The sequence below is a fragment of the Oncorhynchus gorbuscha genome, linkage group LG06 (assembly GCF_021184085.1).
Source record: "Oncorhynchus gorbuscha isolate QuinsamMale2020 ecotype Even-year linkage group LG06, OgorEven_v1.0, whole genome shotgun sequence".
Classification (NCBI taxonomy): Eukaryota; Metazoa; Chordata; class Actinopteri; order Salmoniformes; family Salmonidae; genus Oncorhynchus; species Oncorhynchus gorbuscha.
Window position 1 is genome coordinate 24,369,239 of NC_060178.1, and position 22,411 is coordinate 24,391,649.

Genomic DNA, 22,411 nt, shown 5'->3' on the forward strand with positions numbered 1-22,411 from the left:
GATCGAACTGTAGAAGTCTGGCGAACTATAGATATGTAGTCTGGCGGTCTCAAAATTAACAACGTGTGTTTGATGTCTGCAGAACATAGTCAAATAACCTTGAATGCGTCATCTATCTGGTGTCTGCATGTAATTATTGCCTAATCTGTGGCTGGACTATTTTCAAGTGAGCTCAAATTTGGTACTTTAGAGCAGTGATTTTGGCTGTGGAAAATAGGCTATGTCTTCGTGTGTATCTAAGAGCAACCACTAACAATATTTATTCTGAACCTTTGAGGCTTTGGAGATCCATAAGCATGTCAAGGGGGCAATATGATGTCATCCTTCCTTATGGTCTGACTACATTGCTGGAGGGTTTGTCCCGGGCTGTACTGAAAAAGAGACCAGACAACCTTAAACTCTTCGCCCTTTACTATCTGACAGAGCTGAAGAAATTCAAAAATGGTAGGAACAAATGGACTCCATCCTTATGCATTGCATGGATTATTTATTGACAATGATTGAGCTTTTTATCTTGAATCTAGAGAACCCGTCTTTTGGGATAAAGAAGCTTGTGGTGGATTTCCACAAAAATAGGGGTAAGGAACAAGGCAGGAATCACATTTCATTATACCAAGAATGCCTTTGTACTACACGTCAATTTAATCATGTGACAATCACTAGCCTATAACATAAAATACAACAGTACTTCCATACAATTCCATATAGATTTATCGGATCGCTTTGAGTAGACTTCTCTAACGTGCATAGGCTCTTTCTTTTTAGCCGAGAGTTTACACGACGATGGTTTTGAGGAAGAATTGAAAATGATTGGTTTCGAAGGCATACAACCAGGGCTCTCGAGATTAACCAGGGAGGAACCGACATCACCATCACGTTCAGTTCCAGATAGGGTCACTAGGATTTCGTCCACAGCGAAGGGGGACGCAGTCATAGGTACACATATAATGGAGAGCAATTTACAGATCAACGGTGGCCAAGATAATTACGCACGACCCAAATCTGCCCTCGTGGTAAATCAACCGGGTATTTCGCCTGTTACAATTGACTGGAGATTTAAATCAAGCAGTGTAAAACAGTCGGTGAACGCACGAGGGCAAGAAGTTGAAGCCAAACAAGGTGGAGGCCCCAACAAGCCCGCCAATACACGATCAAGCGTACGTTCCGAAAACGGGACGGTCGGAGACGCACCTGTCCAGGCGGCCAGTAATCCATGCACTGAGAACAAGGTAACCCTAATCACACTAAATTACAAAGAAACACTCGACACACCATGTAAACATGTCGACGAAATAAGAGAGTTAGTCCATGACCTCAGCAAAGTCCCAGAACAACGTGAAACAATACTAGTGACCGAAGGGCTTCCCTCTCCAAGAGGAGATGCTTCCACAATTCCACAGTCACAGTCTCCCGTAGGACAAAGAGCTGCAGAAACAACTACGGGACCCAAGAGGGAAAGCCACGGTGTCAAAACACAGGTCATAGCGACCACTAACCGACGAAGAGTTCGGATCGATGCATGGGCGCAAGTGCCAGGGAAATCCTTCACCCGGAGCTCAGCCGATAGACCTTCAGGGTGCACGAATGAGAGACGCTCACTCAACGCTGCAGCAGTTGTGCATTCTGAACAAGGTATTTCGAAAAAATTACTTAAATTGTCTTCTCGCCATGAATGATCAATTAAACATGTTTTTGTTTTTTTAAATACATAAATCAGAGCAGCACTATAAAAAGATGGCATAATAAATGGGTTGGTGATGTTTCATCTTTGTTTTTGTCTGTCAGGCTATCAAGATACTGAGCACCCAAGAGATAATGAAGTGTCACCAGAAACAAACCATGACGACGAAGCATGGAGAGGTCAACACATCAGTAAGGGCGAGAGTCATGGAAAATTATTCGTTCCAATACAATATAATGCGCCATGCTGTTGCGCTCAGCTACGGTATCATCAAGAGTGCGCCTGCCACTATTCTACGCCACAAGACTACAGTTATTCCCATTTATTACCGACCCACCACCCAGGTCTACTGCACAATCAGTGCGCATACGACTACTCGCCTGTTTGTCAATCTCAAATAAACCTGTGCCACTGCGCTGCAGAGAGCACGGTGCCTCTTGCCATACACGTGCCACGGTGCGTAATGGTTAGGCCTCACACTACTGGTCGTTTGAAGCAGCAGACGCAAATCAAATCCTGTCGGACTTCGACAACAACTTATTGCTGGAATGAGGGCCCTGCAGTGACCAGGCGACGATGCGCCTGCCCTACCCTGATGTCAAGCAACTGCTATCCAACAGACAGTGATTCCTATCGTCTGCCTTTGCAGCCGAGGTCAACGATGAAATACGTTCCTGTCTATGTACCGATGGATGGCCACTCCGTGCGAAAAGCCTTGGCACCTGCTCACCCCGCCGCCTACGTACCATACAGCTACGTGTTGGAAGCTGAGGAAGGAAGGAGGGCGCGTCCTAGTGTCCCCTTCAAACGGGTCGCTTGAAGTAAACCTTGTGGTGGCTTGAACTGACGTGGATCAGCCAACGTGTGATGGCTACATGGATTTTTGCCATCAATAAAACATGTGAACAAAACACTCTTCTTACTGTTCTGTGTAGATGGACTAAACAAGAAAAGAAAATACAAGTAGTCAGAATATTAGATCAGTAACAGTAGGACTGTGGGATAACACATTAAAATATCAGAAATTAAGTGTTATAAACTAATAAATCCCAACCACATGTATATGTGAGTGCAGTTATTTTTTTGTAACAGAAAAATGAAATAAAGTTGTGGGCACAACACAGCTGTACATTACATTAGGAGCAACAGATTGAATGTGTGGATACTGTGTGTTCCTATAGTATCAAGGGAGCAAGGTTGTGCAAATGGCACACGGTAATGATGGATTACAGCATTCACAATCAAAACACAATTAGAAACTGGGTGGTTCGAGCCCTGAATGCTGATTGGCTGACAGCCATCGTATATCAGACCGTATACCACGGGTATGACAAAAATGTATTTTTACTGCTATAATTACATTGGTAACCAGTTTATAATAGCAATAAGGCACCTCGGGGGTTTGTGACATATGGCCACGGCTAAGGGCTGTGTCCTTGCACTCCGCGTTGCGCATAAGAACAGCCCTTAGCCATATACCACACCCCCTTGTGCCATATTGCTTAATAAGAACACACAAAAAAGTGATAATAAAATGATGGCTGCATGGAACATGTGACCTAATATAGACGCTACATTCATATCAAGCATGTTTAACAGCAGAACATTTTGTATCACAAATACATCTATTATTGCTATTTTCATACACAGTGTATTCATTGTAATAAATTAAGGCTTTAATGTATTCATGATAGATAAGGAAGTTGACGTGGATAAGAATCAATCTCACTATTCAAGGAATGAATGTCCATCAGTAAATATCAGGTAACAGGGGATAGTTGCGGTTCCAGTACCCAGTGGAGAACAACCAGTCCTGGGAGCCATTGTGGGGATTCTGACCCTGTTGAAACCACCTGGAGACACAGGATGGATAACGTGAGCATGGGTGGGGTTCAGGCTTTCATCCTGTCATTCTATGGATGAGAGTTAGTATCTACATTACATAAAGTACTGCATGCATGAATAAACATTAAGTCTAAAAAGACAATTATGCGTTGGTTATGTGCAATAAATGGACTGTGGGTATGTATGCAATTATTTTTATTTGGGCCACTAACTGAATTTCAGAGATCAGAACTGATCCATGCACAGTATGTATTAGCACCAGTAGATGGCGCTACCACACAACAGTGTGACAGTGGAGAGCACATAAGGCACGCAATAGAAGAGCAAGCAACTAATACCTGGGGCCGAGGGCAGGGTTTCTTCACATCAAAGCAAAGGTGCAAAACAGAGAACAAGACAATGGAAGAGAAAAGTAGGACTTTTCATTATTATAAAGCAGTAAACTAAATAATGACATGGATTAAATGAAGGGATACCTTTTCTTTTTTTTAATACGTTTGCTTTATTTCAAAATATATGGGTGTATTGATATACAGTAGAATATAACATAACTGAAATTGTCAAAACATAACCGTATTTCTCTCATCGTCTTACTTTGTTTTCAACTCGTCATCAGATTTGGAATGGGTTTTACATGCAGCTCTCTGTTTCTCTTCTAGTCTCTTCTTCTCCTCACTTGCAAGATCTACAGCAAGGAGAAAACACACAGGGTTTTCACTGATCTATCTTAGATCAACTGTGTGTTCAAGGAAAGTGTTTGCAGATAGGGCACAAGCACTTATGATTCGTACCAATATCTCCGTTCTCCATGGCTCGTATGTCTGGCCTAAGCCTGCAGTCTGTCTTTGGGATGAGCCCATCCATATCTTTATCCAGCTCGTTCAGTTGCATGGCAAACGACGTGAAGCTGTACATCTACAAATACAGGACTGAATATTTAAACACAAAGCTGTGAAGAAGATTATGCAAATGATGCTTTATGACTTTGAAGTTTCTGAGCCTCTGCATTTCTATGTGCTTGAGTAAACCATGCATCTAAATAGGAGGGTTTCCGATGCGACTAACCTCTGTAGAGTTGACTGGTCTGGGGGCTATCCTCCAAAGGAGATAGCTGCCTGGGATGACCTCGACTGTGTCAGCCTCTGGTAGGGAGATCTCGTCCACTTCCTCACGAGAGCCCTGGACAACAGGACACACAACAAGATCACATGGGAAGTTTCCACATCCTCAAAGTCAAAATTGGCTACATGGAAAAATGTAAGGTTAGGGTTAGAAATAAAGTTAGCAATGTGGTTAATGTTAAGGATAGGTTTAAAATCACATTTGAAGAGAGATTGTAGAAATAGGCAGGGTTTATGGTTTTGTGGCTGTGGCGACCCACATGAGGGGAGCACTGCACTGAAGCTCTTCTATCTACAACCGTAAGAGCTGTCATCACAGCGACGGAAACACCCGCAGCCAAAATCAACTGACAATCCCAAAGTCGAGAACTGAAGACAGTATAGAAAAGGTCACCCATCCCACACCTCTGCTAATCAATGAATGAGTCACTATAAGATTGCTATATTTGAAAATACCACAGTGAAAGTGGCTGGAATTAACACCAGCATATGACATTCTTTGCAGTATAAAACAAGCCTCAGGGATGGAGAACTCAAAGCATGTGTTCACCATGTAAAGGACTACATGATTTGATGGGGTACATACCGGTTTGCTGCTTTTCATTTCCACTGTCCCCTTCCCACTTTTCTTATGTGCCTCCAATGCGGCATAATCCACAATGTACATACACTCTGTCCACTTTCCGTAGAGAGAACAGACCTTCTTTTTGCTGTGCCAAACACACACATACTATCAGTTAAAGCACTGCAGACGTCACTGACTTCCGTCAATATGTCAACATGCTGGAAAAATACATTACAAACGTGAGATAGATTGATAGGCTGGCTAAATCAAAGCTGCCTACGTTTTGTCCAGAATATAGCCTTCAACTTTGTGCAATTCCTTGCCAAAAAGGCCACAGGGTTTGAAATTCAAACAGCATCTCTCTCCAGTTCTGTAACAAAAATAGAAATACCATCAAATCATTTTCCTTTTCATTTCTTTTAGTCATGCTTCCCCATTCACATATTGCACTTCCTTCTTAGTCAGAGCATGTGACAGTATTTTTGACATACTTGTGGTTGAGCACCTCCACGTTGCCATACTGCTCAATCCACAGCTGCCCCACGATGATGTTGTGGACACAACATGTAGGGTTTGTCCATGTGTAGGCCTCATTGTACCTGGAAGTACAAATAATAACATGTCGTGGGAAAATACATGTTGGTTTCACACAGGCAACATGAGAAAACATCACACATAACTGTTGTGTTGATTGAATGTGGTGTGAAAGTGACAGTGCATGAATGAGTATGCTTACTTGGGAAGCTCCAGTGTGATGATGCCTTTGGGTTCAGCCTCCACGCTCTTGCCCCAGAACTTGAGTTTGGGGTAGATGGAGCCATGGAACACAAAGTCTTTCTTCAGGCCTTCGGCGTGGAACGCACTGACTGGTGGATGGTGGCTCACCTGCTCTGAGATCAGCCTGAACCCCAGGTCCTCTCTGTCAGAGAAAAGGGGTGAGCTCAACACTTGTCTTTTACCACATCCAAATCCATCACCAGTGTTAGAGATGAACTCCTCCCTCCCTCTTACCTGACCAGTTCGTAGGTCTCTCCCAGTAGCGGGTTGAAGGGTTTCCCAGTTCTCTCCCACTGGGAAGCCACAGCAGACACAGCAAACGCTGCCACACACTGCCCGTGCAAAACAGAAAAATGACTTGATGTGGAGACGTAATGTACAATTTCGTAGCTCGTTTTTTTCTAAATACAGTATTTGTTATACATTTCTATGTTTGTCTCTCTCAATGCAAGTGGACAACAAAAAAGAAAAGAAAAATCAATAATCAAACCCATTTTCCAGATTATTTCTCAAATGTGTGTGTACCTTCATCCTCTCTATGGAGTCAGAGGAGGCGTTGGCCTGGTGGATGAGGTATGTGTGCTCCATGTACTCTGTCAGACGCTGAAGGAAGCTCAGGGGCTCATTAAAAATAACTGGCATGGTAATTTTAGACAGCTCCTAAAAGAGAGAGAACAAGAGAAGTAGTGAATGAGAGAGAAAAGGAGAGAGCGCAAGCCAGCTCACAAGTAGTTGTACTATGTGATTCCCATCTATCAACCATTAAATAATCAAGTCTAGATTTTACAGGAATGAGCAGTTATTGCATGAGCAGTTCTCATAGGCCCATCATGACAAGCTATAGATTTTTTTAAAATGTACATACTATGTATCACATTCACTGTCTTCAAACTCCCTGTCATAGATGAGCCTAGGCGCAGCGTGCATGAAATTCCACATCTTTAATAAAGTGAAACCGTCACAAAAAACAGGTAAACAGAAACCGAGCGTGACGCAACCGTGGCGCACACAAACACACACAGAAAATAAACAATTACCCACAACATTACGGGGGAAAAAGGCTGTCCAAGTATGATTCCCAATCAGAGACAAAGATAGACAGCTACCTCTGATTGCGAACCACACTCGGCCAAAAACAAAGAAATAGAAGACAGCATGCCCACCCAAATCACACCCTGACCTAACCAAATAGAGAAATAAAACGGCTCTCTAAGGTCAGGGCAGGACAGTACACCCCCCCCCCCCCAAAGGTGCGGAGTCCGGAGCAAAAACCTGACTCTATAGGGGAGGGTCCGGGTTGGCATCTATCCTCGGTGGCGGCTCCGGTTCAGGGACGTAGCCCCCGCTCCGCACACTGATCCCTCCGCTTCCCTGGCTCCGGACTGGGGACCCCCGCTGGAGGCTCCGGACTGGGGACCCCCGCTGGAGGCTCCGGACTGGGGACCCCCGCTGGAGGCTCCGGACTGGGGACCCCCGCTGGAGGCTCCGGACTGGGGACCCCGCTGGAGGCTCCGGACTGGGGATCTCCAGCGGGGGTTCCCAGTCCGGAGTCTCAGGTGACGATCCACGGTCCGGTTCCAGGGAAGCGGAGGGATCAGCGTGCGGAGCGGGGGCTACGTCCCGAATGGATCATCACTACAGGCTTCGTGCCATGGATTATCACTACAGGCTTCGTGCCATGGATCATCACTACAGGCTCCGGGCCATGGATCATCACTGGAGGCTTCGTGCCATGGATCATCACTACAGGCTCCGGGCCATGGATTATCACTGGAGGCTTCGTGCCATGGATAATCACTACAGGCTCCGGGCCATGGATCATCACTGGAGGCTTCGTGCCTTGGATTATCACTACAGGCTCCGGGCCATGGATTATCACTGGAGGCATCGTGCCATGGATCATCACTGGAGGCTTCGTGCCATGGATCATCACTGGAGGCTTCGTGCCATGGATCATCACTGGAGGCTTCGTGCCATGGATCATCACTGGAGGCTTCGTGCCATGGATCATCACTAGAGGCTTCATACGTGGAGCCTCTCGTACAGGTCTCACCGGACTGAGGAGACGTACTGGAAGCCTGGTGCGTGAAGCTGCCACAGGACTTACCACGCTGGGGAGGCATACTGGAGGCCTGGTGGTCTACAGTGGTCTAAGGCACTGCATCACAGTGCTTGAGGCGTCACTACAGACCCGGGTTCCATCCCAGGCTGTGTCGCAGCCAGCAAAAACTGGGAGAACCATGAGGTGGCGCACAATTGGCCCAGCGTTGTCCGGATTAGGGGAGAGTTTGGCCGGCCGGGATTTCTTTGTCCCTTCGCGCATAAGCTATTCCTTGTGGCGGGTCAACTTCGGTCGCCAGTTGTACGGTGTTTCCGCCGACACGTTGGTGTGGCTGGCGTCTGGGTTAAGCAAGCAGTGTGTCAAGAAGCAGTGCGGCTTGGCAGGGTCGTGTTTCGGAGGACGCATGGCTCTCGACTTTCACCTCTCCCAAGTCCATACAGGAGTTGTGGTGATGGGTCAAGACTGTAACTACCAATTGAATATCACATGAAAGGGGTAAAAAGTTTTAAAAATTGTAAAAACAAGTCACATAGTAAGTTGCATAGACTCACTCTGTGTGCAATAATAGTGTTTAATATGCTAATTGAATGACTACCCCATCTCTGTACCACACACATATTATCTGTAAAGTCCCCAGATTCAACCAAAGTCCAGGGAGTTTTTCCAATGACTCGCAAAGAAGGGCACCTATTGGTAGATTAGTAAAAATAAAATAAAAAGCAAACATTGAATATCCCTTTGAGCATGGTGAAGTTATTAACTGCACTTTGGATGGTGTCTCAATACACCCAGTCACTACAGAGATAAAGGCGTCCTTCCTAACTCAGTTGCCAGAGAGGAAGGAAACCACTCAGGGATTTCACCATGAGGCCAATGGTGACTTTAAAACAGTTACAGAGTTTAATGGCTGTGATAGGAGAAAACTGAGGATGGATCAACAACATTGTTGTTACTACACAATACTAACCTAGTTGACAGAGTCAAAAGAAGGAAGCCCTTACAGAATAAAAATATTTAAAAAATGCATCCTGTTAGCAACAAGGCACTAAAATAGTACTGCAAAAAAAGTGGCAAAGCAATTCACTTTTAGCCCTGAATACAGTGGTATGTTTGGGTATAATCCAATACAACACATTCCTGAGTACCACTCTCCATATCTTCAAGCATAGTAGCGGCTGCATCGTGTTATGGGTATGCTTGAAATCGTTAAGGACTGGAGAGTTTTTCAGGATAGAAAAAACCCTGAATGGCACTAAGCACAGGCAAAATCTACCAAATACTGGGGGATGAATTCACCTTTCACCAGGACAATAACCTAAAACACAAGGCCAAATCTATCTGCTTACCAAGAAGACAGTAAATGTTCCTGAGAGGCTGAGTCACAGTTTTGACTATGGCAAGACCTGAACATTTTTGTCTAGCAATGATTAACAACCAAAAGCAAATTATGCACAATCCAGGTGTGGAAACCTCTTAGAGACATACCCAGAAAGAGAAACAGCTGTGATTGCTACCAAAGTTGATGCTAACATGCATTGATGGAGAGATGAATACTTATCTAATCAAGCAATATTAAAAAATACATATATATATTGTTTTTACAAGTGTTAGAATTTTTCTTCTACTTTTATATTAAAGTATTTTGTGTAGATCATTGACATAAACATTTTATGAAATCCATTTTAATCCCACTTTGTAACACCACAAAATGAGGATAAAGTCAAGGGATGTGTCAGGTTCTGACCTTAGTTCCTTTGTTATGTCTTTTGTTTTAGTATGGTCAGGGCGTGAGTTGGGTGGGTTGTCTGTTAGTTTTTCTATGATTTTCTATTTCTGTGTTTGGCCTGGTATGGTTCTCAATCAGAGGCAGCTGTCAGTCGTTGTCCCTGATTGAGAACCATATTTAGGTAGCCTGTTTTCGATTGTGTTTTGTGGGTGGTTGTTTTCAGTCTGTGTGTCTACACCAGACATAACTGTTCCAGTTGTTTCTTTGTTGTTTTGTTATTCAGTGTTCAGTTTACTTTATTAAAAAGATGAACACTTACCACGCTGTGCATTGGTCCTCACCTTCTTCCACCACAGACGATCGTTACAGGATGTGAATAATTTGTATAGGCATTGTATATTACCACTCCTTGGCTACTGAACCACATTCTACATCAGGATTATGACATGCTAGATCCTTTATCGACATGCTCTAAGCTGTTGCTAAAGAAAAGCTCCAGGGAATTGTATAGATATAGGTTACTTACTGCACAGTACATCAGTATAGGACTGACTGATCTACAGTACAGGCACTATGGCCAGGAAGGTTCCCATTACTCATCATGTTACGGGGTTTGGAGAGGAACAATAAAGCTGAGTGCTTCTGGTTGATAGCTCACCATGCCAATGCATTTCCTCAGGATACTCCAGATGCTGAAGTCATTTCTGGAGAACATGGATGCTGGTAAACTTGTTCTGGAGTGAGGGATATACAGACGCACAAACAGAATCTGGTAAATGTACAAATGACACAAGTATCACGTTGTGCTCTGTTGACTTTGACACTACCCTTACCGTACAGTGATCTGCATTTCTTTCGATGAGATGTGCCAGGCATGTAACATATACTTTATATCTAATGCAGGAGTCATATCTTATTCAGGCGAATATAGTCTGCTGAGTGCAACAAAAGCCTTCAGTTTAGTTTCAGGCATGTGTAGAGCTGACATATAGTGAAGGCCCAGGTCTACAATCAACACCTCTACACCACTACTGTCCAGGAGCCATCCATGGAAATAGCTGCTCCCTGAGGCCTTCACTTCTTTAAGACAAGAGTAATCTTACCAACAAATGTACGTTGGCACCGTGAACACCTACGTATATTTAACACAAATGCTTTGCTCACACAAAGATATGTGAAGATAAAAACCTGTGGATATACTAGTTTGCACATCCCATTAATCAAATATGCCATTTGATTCCCTTCCCAACTATGCCATTTGATTCCCTTCCCAACTATGCCATTTGATTCCCTTCCCAACTATGCCATTTGATTCCCTTCCCAACTATGCCATTTGATTCCCTTCCCAACTATGCCATTTGATTCCCTTCCTAACTATGCCATTTGATTCCCTTCCCAACTATGCCATTTGATTCCCTTCCCAACTATGCCATTTGATTCCCTTCCTAACTATGCCATTTGATTCCCTTCCCAACTATGCCATTTGATTCCCTTCCCAACTATGCCATTTGATTCCCTTCCTAACTATGCCATTTGATTCCCTTCCCAACTATGCCATTTGATTCCCTTCCCAACTATGCCATTTGATTCCCTTCCCAACTATGCCATTTGATTCCCTTCCCAACTATGCCATTTGATTCCCTTCCCAACTATGCCATTTGATTCCCTTCCCAACTATGCCATTTGATTCCCTTCCCAACTATGACATTTGATTCCCTTCCCAACTATGACATTTGATTCCCTTCCCAACTATGACATTTGATTCCCTTCCTAACTACCACTGTCAGTCAGTCAGTCAGTCAGGTTGGGCTTGACCATTTGGACCACCACAGGTTATGTTTTTTGTTTAAGACAGATTGGAAAAAGCACTAAAATGCACGGCCTTCCCAAAAGCCTGGCCTCCACTTCTACGCCCTGATCAGCGTTCAGCATTCAGATCGGTCAACATAGGGTCCTACTGAGTTCCAGTTATTGCATGATACTGTGACCTCATCAAAGTTTAACTGGTTTTACACAGCACTCATCCTTCTCAATGAGAGCCTTTCTCCTGCCTGGACCAGCCTAGCTGCCTTGCTAAATTATTCACACACGGACTTTGAAAACACACAAAAAAATACACCATATGTAGTCTAGGAACACAACAAGAAAACAAAAAACAGTAAGGTAAACAACAAGATCCTGATAGTTAGGAGCTGGAAGATACTCCACCTCTCTATTAAGTTGGTCATAAGAACCACTCATTTCCAACCCTGGTTTGCCTTTTCCACTGCTCTACTATAGGCGTTTTTTTTACAGAAAGGGTTCTCTCAAACAGAAAGGGAGAGACAAAAGTTTATTTGACAAACAACAACAAAAATATGACATTAAAAGGTACAGGTTACTGCCAAAATAAAGAAAAAATGACAAAGTGTCTTAACAGGGTGTTGTGCCACCATGACCCGCCAGAACAGCTTCAATGCGCCTTGGCATAGATTCTACAAGTATCTTGAACTCTATTAGAGGGATGCAACACCATTCTTCCACAGGAAATTCCATATTTTGGTGCCTTAATTTAAGTGTTCAATTGGGTTGAGATCTGGTGACTGAGACACACACCCTTTAAACCCCCTATGCTCCTTTGAGACCCCTCTTTCAAAGTCCCTGAGATCTCTTCCAGCCATGCTAGCCAAAATACTTTTTATACATGACCCTAAGCATGATGGGATATTTTCATTGTGTAATTAACTCAGTGGAAGTACCTGCTTTCAATGTACTTTGTATACCTCCTTTCTCGTGCTTCCTTTATTTTTGCAGTCACCTGTAACTTATTGTGCAAAGAGGCTTTTCTTTCCAGGTTTAATCCTAATCTGAAGCTTCTACCTTCTAAAACAGCTGTGTACTGTAAACAGGACCGTTCCCTGTGTGTGCTTGGATGCAGGGTGGATGGGAGAGACACTGGGTGGGTAGGAAGGGGTGTGCCGGGGCTCACCTGTGCCTCACAATCCCATTGGGTCGGGACTCCTCCTCATTGCCATGGTGATTCTCCTGAGACATGCTGGTTGGGCTGCTGCGCTTGCTGCTGAACAGGACAGAGCCTTTCTCCTCGTCCTTGTCAAATGAATGACTGGCCACCGCCTCAGAGAAGCTCAGAGAGTGCTCAGAGTCCGAATCTTGAGATGAAAGGGAGTAAGCAGTCATGTTGTAAAGGCAGGGACTGGATACATGAGTGACAGTGCTATGAATGACTGTGTCGCTATCAACAACTGACACCTTTGCCTGAGCCTCACGAAAGCCCTGATGGGAGAAACCAGATCTGTGGATAGGGTTGTATTTAAAGAGCCCTGAACCAACCTCTGAAGGCTGAAGGCATCAGTCAATCGATCATTGCAAAAATCATCATAACCATTATCATAGGCCATCTTGTGACTAAAAAAGCGTTTTCAAAGTAAAATAGTACTTTGTAGGTATTGCTCAACTCCGACTAAATTGGTGCATACAGTACATTCAAGCAAGCAAGCAAGTCATCTTAGCATAACATTGTAAACACCTAGACCAGGGGTAGTCAACTCTTACCCTTTGTGGTTTGGAGCCTGCTGGTTGTCTGTTCTACCCGATAATTAATTGCTCACACCTGGTGTGCCAGGTCTAAATCAGTCCCTGATTAGAGGGGAATAATTAAAACAAGCTGTGGAACTGGCTTAGAATTCCAGAGTTGAGTTTATAAAATGCATGAACAGCTATAGGCATCAATAAAATAATCATACTGTCAAACAAGACACCAGTTTTCATCTCAAGCTCTCGCACTTCAATTCCAATCTGATCGTAAATAAAAACAAGCCATACTCACCAGATACAGCATCGTAGAAATCATCATCACTGAGCGCGCTCCGTGGAGAGGAGCCCTTGACAACGGACTGCTCGAGTTCGTGCTGCTCTGTAGCCAGAGTCTGAAGCCCTTCGGACAGGATATTATTCTTCTCAACCTCCTGCTCCAATTTCAGACTGCACACCTGAGCCCCAAACACACACACGCCACAAAACAACCACACACGTACAGACACACACAAACACAAGTGGGCACACACATGCACACACGCAGTATAATTAATACTCATACAGTATACGTTTGATGGCACTTTATGGCCTACATAGATCTATTTATGCTAAATATCAACACTGAAAAGCAAGTTACAGCATTCAGTGAATAGAGTATAGATATCAGCAGAGATCTCTGTACAGCTGTGAGGATCTGTGTTGTGTCGGTCTGTAGACTACAAGAGCAGCATACTGACTGATCCCCTCTTGTTACTGTGCTCAGATCAGCAGACAGACATCACAGGAACAATACACGTTTAGCTGTAGTGGAGGACAGGTGCCTTAAACCTGCCGTCTCAAATGGCCATCCAGAGAACGATCCTCATGGCGGAGAGGAGATCAGATAACTACAATAGGCAAGGAAATTTCCAAATAGACTACTTGATCTTCTGTAGAAATATAAAAAGATATACAGTACCAGTCAAAAGTTTGGACACAACTACTCATTCAAGGGTTGTTCTTTATTTGGATAATTTTCTAGATTGTAGAATAATAGCAAGACATCAACACTATGAAATAACACATATGGAATCATCTAGTAACCAAAAAAGTGTTAAACAAATCCAAATATATTTTATATTTGAGATTCTTCAAAATAGCTACCCTTTGCCTTGATGACAACTTTGCACGCTCCTGGCATTCTCTCAACCAGCTTCACCTGGAATGCTTTTCCAACCGTTTTGAAGGATTTCCCACATGCTGAGCATATCTTGGCTGCTTTTCCTTCATTCTGCACCCCAAATCATCTCAATTGGGTTGAGGTCGGGTGATTGTGGAGACCAGGTCATCTAATGCAGCACTCCACGAGGCACTCACTCTCATTCTTGGTCAAATAGCCCTTACACAGCCTGGAGGTGTGTTGGGTAATTGTCCTGTTGAAAAACAAATGATAGTCCCACTAAGCGCAAAGTAGATGGGATAGCGTGTCGTGCAGAATGCTGTGGTAGCCATGATGGTTAAGCGTACCTTGAAATTCTAAATAAGTCACTGACAGTGTCACCAGTAAAGCACCCCCGTACCATCACACCTCTTCCTCCATGCTTCACGGTGGGAACCACACATTGCGGAAATAATCCGTTCACCTACTCTGCATCTCACAATTTGGACTCATCAGACCAAAGGACAGATTTCCACCGGCCTAATGTCCATTGCTCATCTTTCTTGGCCCAAGCAAGTCTCTTCTTCTTATTGGTGTCCTTTAGTAGTGGTTTCTTTGCAGCAATTCAACCATGAAGGCCTGATTCACACAGTCTCCTCTGAACAGTTGATGATGAGATGCGTCTGTTACTTGAACTCTGTCAAGCATTTATTTGGGCTGCAATTTCTGAGGCTGGTTACTCTAATGAACTTATCCTCTGCAGCAGAGGTAACTCTGGGTCTTCCTTTCCTGTGGTGGTCCTCATGAGAGCCAGTTTCATCATAGCATGTTATGGTTTTTGCAACTGCACTTGAAGAAGCTTTCAAAGTTAGAACTTTTCCGAATTGACTGACCTTCATGACTGTTGTTTCTCTTTGCTTATTTGAGTGGTTCATGCCATAATTTGGACTTGGTCTTTAACCAAATAGGGATATCTTCTATATACCACCCCTACCTTGCCACAACACAACTGATTTGCTCAAACACATTTAGAAGGAAAGAAATTCCACAACTTAACTTTTATCAAGGCACACCTGTTAAGTGGAATTCATTCCAGGTGACTACCTCATGTAGCTGGTTGAGAGAATGCCAAAAGTGTGCAAATGGTGGCTACTTTGAAAAATCTCAAACATAAAATATATTTGGATTTGTTTAACATGTTTTTGGTTACTACATGATTCCATACATGTTATTTCATAGTTTGATGTCTTCACTATTATTCTGCAATGTAGAAAATAATACAAATGAAGATAAATCCTGGAATGAGTAGGTGTGTCCAAACATTTGACTGGTACTGTACCTCATAACCACACGCCTTCTCCTTTGCAAAAGCTGCATTTCTTTCATCCATTGAAACACTGTGGCATAGCTAGTACTTCTCTGCATAAAGCCAGATATTTGAACCCAAAAAGTGTATTCATTTTCAACAGACAGGGTTTCTGGTGAGGGCAGCTCATTCACCTTTCTTAAAGATGACGTAAGGTATCATATAGACAAACACCCAGATGTCTCTGAGGACTTTGTAGAAAACAAGCGTACATTTCTAGATCTCCACTGAAACATTCAGCGTCAATAACTAAAAGCCTGAATGTAATGGAATGTAACTGCTGAACAGTTTAATAACGGGAGATTGCATAGGATGTGGCTCTGATGATTGCACAATCTTAGAATATTTATACATAGCATATTCAACATCATATGATAACCAGGGATCTTATGTTATTATGATCCCTCACTTTGGTGAGGGTTGGTGAGGGTTCCCCAGTAAATGGAGACAAAATTCAAGCGGAAGTAATGAAACTACAGATTCATCCATGAAATCATACTAAATTTCTATCCAACAAGCTATTGTCATCGTTAGTCCCTGTAACACTGTAATAGCATCACCAATTCCCAATCACATGTGAAGTCATACTGAAATGGTAGTATCACCCTTGTCATCATACTACAACATCTACAACCATAAGATGCAGTAGCAGTAAGACACAGTGAAACAGTCACACTTCGAATCAGGAAGTAATGGCAGATGTAGTTCTACAGAGAATTACCATCAGGCAGTCACTATTGTCACATTGACAAAGTTGTTGTGAAGATGGGGAGAGGTATGTCTGTTATAAAAATATGTCCTGCATTTTTGGCACAAAGATCAACTGTACTAGTTCAGGCTTTGATCTTGTTTTGATGTCCGTTAATATGGTCAGGTGCAGCAAAGGAAGACCAAGCAAAGCAGCAGTTGGCACAAAACAAAGCACCACACCTTGCCCTTAACTGCACACAGAGAATTAACATCAACAATATGCATGACAGTCTTTCATGGTTGAGGGTTGAGGAGAAATTGACCACTACTCTTGTAGTCTTTTGAAGAAGCATTTGTGTGTTGAAATTGCCTAACCCCTTGTAAAATCTATTTGCATACAGTGTCATACAGACATACATACCCCACCTGACACGCCACCTCACACAAACACAAACAGTTTGCGAATCAAAACATCAGATATAATCTACAGTATGATGTAAATGCATTTGGACACATTAGTATATCAAACTATGCCCCATTAATAGTTCACCCTCAGGTCCATGTACACTATTGTATGAGAGAGCATACCAAGGTCATGACTGCTGGTCAGTTTCATGCTGTACAGTGGCTCAACAACCTCCTCCACTCAAGGGGCAGTTAGCTAACGCTGCTAGGTTGTAGAACCCATCTCAAGTGGAAGAAAGCTAATGCTGCAAGGCTGTAGAGCCCATCTCAAGGGGAAGCTAGCTCGCACTGCTAGGCTAGAGCCCATCTCAAAGGGAAGCTAGCTCGCACTGCTAGGCTAGAGCCCATCTCAAAGGGAAGCTAGCTCGCACTGCTAGGCTAGAGCCCATCTCAAAGGGAAGCTAGTGTCATGACCATGCCCTGTTGTAATGAGCCCCCATAAATATATTTCCCCCTTTTCTCTCCACCCTACAGAATCGACTCTTGGAAAGCCATTTGTTAACATAGAGAGAGAGAGTATGTTAACATCAAAAGGTTGGGGAAAGGTCCAACATTTCTGTAATCCAACCAGTTGAAAGTGTCCGTTGGTACTTAAAGAATATGATGTCAGATCAGTTGGTGTATGGGACATTACATCTGATGATAGGAAAACATAAATTGCATCTTGGAAAGTCTGCACATTGTACTTATCAGATTCACATGGAATTGTTGTGCAATTGAAATGTTTAAATATGAAACTATTTGTGAAAAGATTAAATGTAATTTTAGCTTCTAAATCAGAGAATTGTTTTCAAATAGTAAACTATGCTCACTCAGTGGACACGTGGCCAAATGAACAGACATTGGTTGAGATCTATGAAACAAGCCCTTCTCTCCCCCACTACAAAAGCCTGTTGACGCAAGTCAACTTTAGTTCCGACGACATGAGGACTGGTGTTAGATATTAACAACCTAACGAAATTAACTTTAATTCCCAACGACATGAGGACTAGTGTCCATACGTTTAAAAAGGCTCATTTCAACGCGTAGATGACAATCACCATGCTGGAAGGATGAATTTCTACCAGACCAGACAGAATTCAGTGAGAGCTGATTATGGCAAAATGGTATGAACTTTGAACTCTTATTCACTAAAGAAGACGTGATACATCCTAGAAGTCGAGTTATCAGCTGCAGCTGTAAACGTACGTGGTCTAGGAAAGGACAGACCATCTCCTAATCAGAACGACAGGGTACAACGTATCCGCCCTACAACACTACAACCAGACAGATTCTACAAAGGACAAGGGCAATCTCTGCTGGGCAAACCAGTCTTCCATCTTCGACCCATCTATCGAAGCGCAGCTCAGTGTAAATATATATTTAGCATTTATCTTTTCCAAATGGGCAGTTATTAGAATGCATGAGATTCTGTATTTACATTAGCATAGCTTTTCAAGGTCCGATAGAGACCCAATCTCCTTTGTACCTCAGTGTTCCCGCTCTTTCATTCAAACCCAACCCCCTTTCTTTGTGTAACCAGCCGTGATATCGGTTTCACCTGCTAGGGACTTTTTCTTTTATGACATGATTAGTAATCGATGTATGATCCATCCTGTGAATATGCAGCTCTAAATAAACTAATACTTCCATGGTGCCCCGGATTCCTAATGAGTAGTTACTGCCAAATTCATTTAATCAAATAATCAACGTTAGGTAATTGATTTGAAAATAGCATGTCATCTCATTTAACCAATACTAGAGACACAACACTAGCTAGCTTTGTTAGCAAAGATACTGGTAACTAACCCAAGAGATCTCTTCGACGTAATTTCCTTTGGGAGCAAATGAAGCATAGTGGGTAGAACAAGCAAGGAGGGCAGAGCCAAGCACGAGCTAGTGAAATCCTAGTGGCACATTTAAAAAAATAAAAAAGGTATATATATATTTTCTGTGTGCAATAACTTAATTCGGCCTTGTACTCCTTCTAAACAGCAGCATTTTTTGAAAGGGTCTAGTCTACAAAACTTAGTGCACTCTTTCCTTAACCGATTCTAGTTTTGGGAGCAGAAAACTGTATTGAGACTGAATGCTTTATCGGTGAAAACATTAACAGAACGTTGGACAACTTTAATCTAGCTCCATCTTCTCTCACTTCTCACCACTGAACATCCTCATATCACCATATTTTTCCCTGTCACCCACGATTGCGTGACTGTGCAAGACTTCAACACCACCATCAAGTTTGCTGATGATACTTTTGGTATTTTGGTATGTTATTAGGATCCCCATTAGCTGTTCCAAAAGCAGGAGCTACTCTTCCAGGGGTCCAAACGAAATATGAAACCGGACATAATAAAGAACAAAAATAGACAAGAACATCTCAAGGACAGAACTATATACATTTTTAAATAAGACACATGGAGCATATATATCAAAACATACACAAAAACTATCTAGGTCAAATAGGGGAGAGGCGTTGCGCTGTGAGGTGCTGCTTTATCTGTTTTTTGAAACCAGGTTTGCTGTTAATTTGAGCAATATGAGATGGAACGGAGTTCCATGCAATAATGGCTCTATATAATACTGTATGCTTTCTTGAATTTGTTCTGGATTTGGGGACAGTTAAACGACCCCTGGTGGCATGTCTGGTGGGATAAGTGTGTGTGTCAGAGCTGTGTGTAAGTTGACTATGCAAATGATTTGGGATTTACAACATATTAATGTTTCTTTAAAAAATAAGAAGGGATGCAGTCAGTCAGCAGATATTTGGTGAGCAATGTGTTTGGAAAATCAAATCGCAATACATATTGAATCGTGAAAATCGCAACACAGTGCACATGGAAAGTATTCAGGCCTCTTCACTTTTAACACATTTTGCTAGGTTACAGCCTTATTCTTAAATGTATTAAATTAAACATTTTCCTCATCAATCTACACACAATACCCTATAATGACAAAGCCAAAACCGGTTTTGATGTTTGTGCAAATGTATTAAAAATAAAAACAGAAATACCTTATTTACATAAGTATTCAGACCCTTTGCTATGAGACTCAAAATTGAGCTCAGGTGCATCCTGTTTCCTTTATCATCCTTGAGATGTTTTTACAACTTGATTAGAGTCCACCTGTGGTAAATTCAATTGAATGGACATGATTTGGAAAGGTACACACCTGTCTATATAGTGTCCCACAGTTGACAGTGCAAGTCAAAGCAAAAACCAAGCCATGAGGTCAAAGTAATTATCCGTAGAACTCTGAAACAGGATTGTGTCGAGGCACAAATCTGAGGTCTGCAGCATTGAAGGTCTACAAGAACACAGTGGCCTCCATCATTCTTAAATGGAAGAAGTTTGGAACCACTAAGACTCTTCCTAGAGCTGTCCGCCCAGCAAAACTGAGCAATCGGGGAGAAGGGCCTTGGTCAGGGAAGTGACCAAGAGCCCGATGGTCACTCTGACAGAGCTCCAGAGTTCCACTGTGGAGATGGGAGAACCTTCCAGAACAACAACCCTCTCTGCAGCACTCCACCGATCAGGCCTTTATGGAAAAGTGTCTGAATAGAAGCCCCTCCTCCGTAAAAGGCACGACAACCTGCTTGGAGTTTGCCAAAAGGCACCTGAAGGACTCTCAGACCATGAGTAAAAGATTCTCTGGTCTGATGAAACCAAGATTTTTGGCCTGAATGTCAAGCGTCACGTCTGGAGGAAACTTGGCACCATCCCTACGGTGAAGCATGGTGGTGGCAGTATCATGCTATGAGGATGTTTTTCAATGGCAGGGACTGGGAGACAAGTGAAAATCGAGGGAAGATGAACGGAGCAAAGTACTGAGAGATACAAACCTGCTCCAGAGCGCTCAGAACCTCAGACTGGGGCGAAGGTTCACCTTCCAACATGACAACGACCCTAAGTACACAGCCAAGACAATGCAGGATTGGCTTCGGGACAAGTCTCTGAATATCCTTGAGTGGCCCAGCCAGATTTGAACCTGATCGAACATCTCTGGAGAGACCTGAAATTAGCTGTGTAGCAATGCTCTCCGCCCAACCTGAGAGAGCTTGAAGGGATCTGCAGAGAAGAATGGGAGAAACTCCCCAAATACAGGTGTGCCAAGCTTGTAGAGTCATACCCAATGAGACTCAAGGCTGTAATCGCTGACAAAGGTGCTTCAACAAAGTACTGAGTAAAGGGTCTGAATAGTTCTGTAATTGTAGTATTTCCGTTTTTAATTTTTAATACATTTGCAAAAATGTCCCAAAAACAGTTTGCCTCGTCATTATGGGTTATTGTGTGTCGACTGAGGAGGGAAAAACTGTTTAATCCATTTTAGAATAAGGCTGTAACGTAACAAAATGTGGAAAAGGTCAAGGTGTCCGAATACTTTCTGAGTGCACTGTCTTTCTCTTCAGTGTATCCTCTTTAATCAAGTGACTTTGTGAATATATGAGTTACTGTTTGTTTGTCTTTACATGCTTGTGTGTTGGAGAGATTTCCCAGCTGATTGTAAACATCACCATAAAAAACACTTCTCACGGCTCCATCCCTGTTCCGTCCCCTTTGTCTCCCATAAACCCCTCTGCATTAATAAACTACCTGCCAAAGGCACAGCCTTGCTCAGTATGTGTGTTTGTGTGTATCGGTAGTAAAGACTAAGTCTATGGCGAATTTCCACTGAGGATTTTCCCTGGGTTTTTACAAAAAGCCTCAGGCTTCTGTTTCCACCGCCACGGCCCAGCTCACTGGGCCATGAACTCGATGGACCTGCTCTGATTTGGGGCCAAGGCAAAGCCGCTGGGACTTTCAGGGTTGCATTTGCATAACACTGGCTAACTGTGAACATGCCTTCTCACAAAGCATCTCTTTTGATTATACAGAGATTGCTGGTTCTGCTCTTCACAAGTCATCAGTATCAGCCATTGCAATGAAAACTCACCAAAAACTTAACATAATCACTGGAGACAGTAGTGTTGCTGTGGAAAAAAAGGCATCAGTAGACACAGAAGAGAAGTGACAAACCCCATCCTGTCTGGAGAAGAGGCCGAGGCAGTGGTTGAGATTCCAGCAAGTTTCACTGGACAGCTCACACACCTCCCTCATCTTCTGCAGCATCATGAGCGGTAGCTCTGAGGGTACAAGCAAGGCCACAGGATATTTTAGCTTTGTTCTGAGAGAACAGTTAAATAGTGTTTGTAACAGTAACATCAAATTTACCACTAAAGCCTTGTGGTCTGAATTCAGACTAAATTCAAGCCACTGTTACACCATCCTAGTCTTCCCCTGGAGATACACCGAGTGTACAAAACATTAGGAACTCCTTCCTAATATTGCGTTGTGCACCCCCTTTTGCCCTCGGAATAGCCTCAATTTGTCAGGGCATGGACTCTACAAGGTGTCCAAAGCATTCCACAGGGATGCTGGACCATGTTGACTCCAATGCTTCCCCCATTCAAAGGTGCTTAA

At 43.1% G+C, this 22,411-nt stretch overlaps 2 protein-coding genes across 3 annotated transcripts; one reads left to right on the forward strand and one right to left on the reverse strand.

Annotated features, from left to right (window-relative positions):
- Positions 1 to 436: 436 nt before the first annotated feature.
- LOC124037737 lies at positions 437 to 2,584 on the forward strand. The gene is made up of 2 exons (XM_046352748.1): positions 437 to 1,632; positions 1,786 to 2,584. Exons 1-2 carry the CDS (start codon positions 807 to 809, stop codon positions 2,499 to 2,501), a joined length of 1,542 nt encoding a protein of 513 aa, XP_046208704.1. The 5' UTR covers positions 437 to 806; the 3' UTR covers positions 2,502 to 2,584.
- A 470-nt stretch (positions 2,585 to 3,054) lies between these two features.
- LOC124037738 (oxysterol-binding protein-related protein 1-like) lies at positions 3,055 to 13,597 on the reverse strand. Of its 2 annotated transcripts, XM_046352749.1 has the most exons (14): positions 13,330 to 13,597; positions 12,746 to 12,926; positions 10,436 to 10,511; positions 6,515 to 6,649; positions 6,224 to 6,321; positions 5,949 to 6,131; positions 5,704 to 5,811; positions 5,493 to 5,582; positions 5,234 to 5,357; positions 4,592 to 4,705; positions 4,318 to 4,441; positions 4,121 to 4,211; positions 3,865 to 3,885; positions 3,055 to 3,534 (listed from the first exon to the last, which is right to left on the reverse strand). In XM_046352749.1, exons 2-14 carry the CDS (start codon positions 12,808 to 12,810, stop codon positions 3,432 to 3,434), a joined length of 1,332 nt encoding a protein of 443 aa, XP_046208705.1. In that variant the 5' UTR covers positions 12,811 to 12,926; positions 13,330 to 13,597; the 3' UTR covers positions 3,055 to 3,431. The 2 variants fall into 2 exon arrangements, with proteins under 2 accessions (XP_046208705.1, XP_046208706.1); XM_046352750.1 differs by lacking the exon at positions 3,865 to 3,885.
- Between the last annotated feature and the right edge of the window lie 8,814 nt (positions 13,598 to 22,411).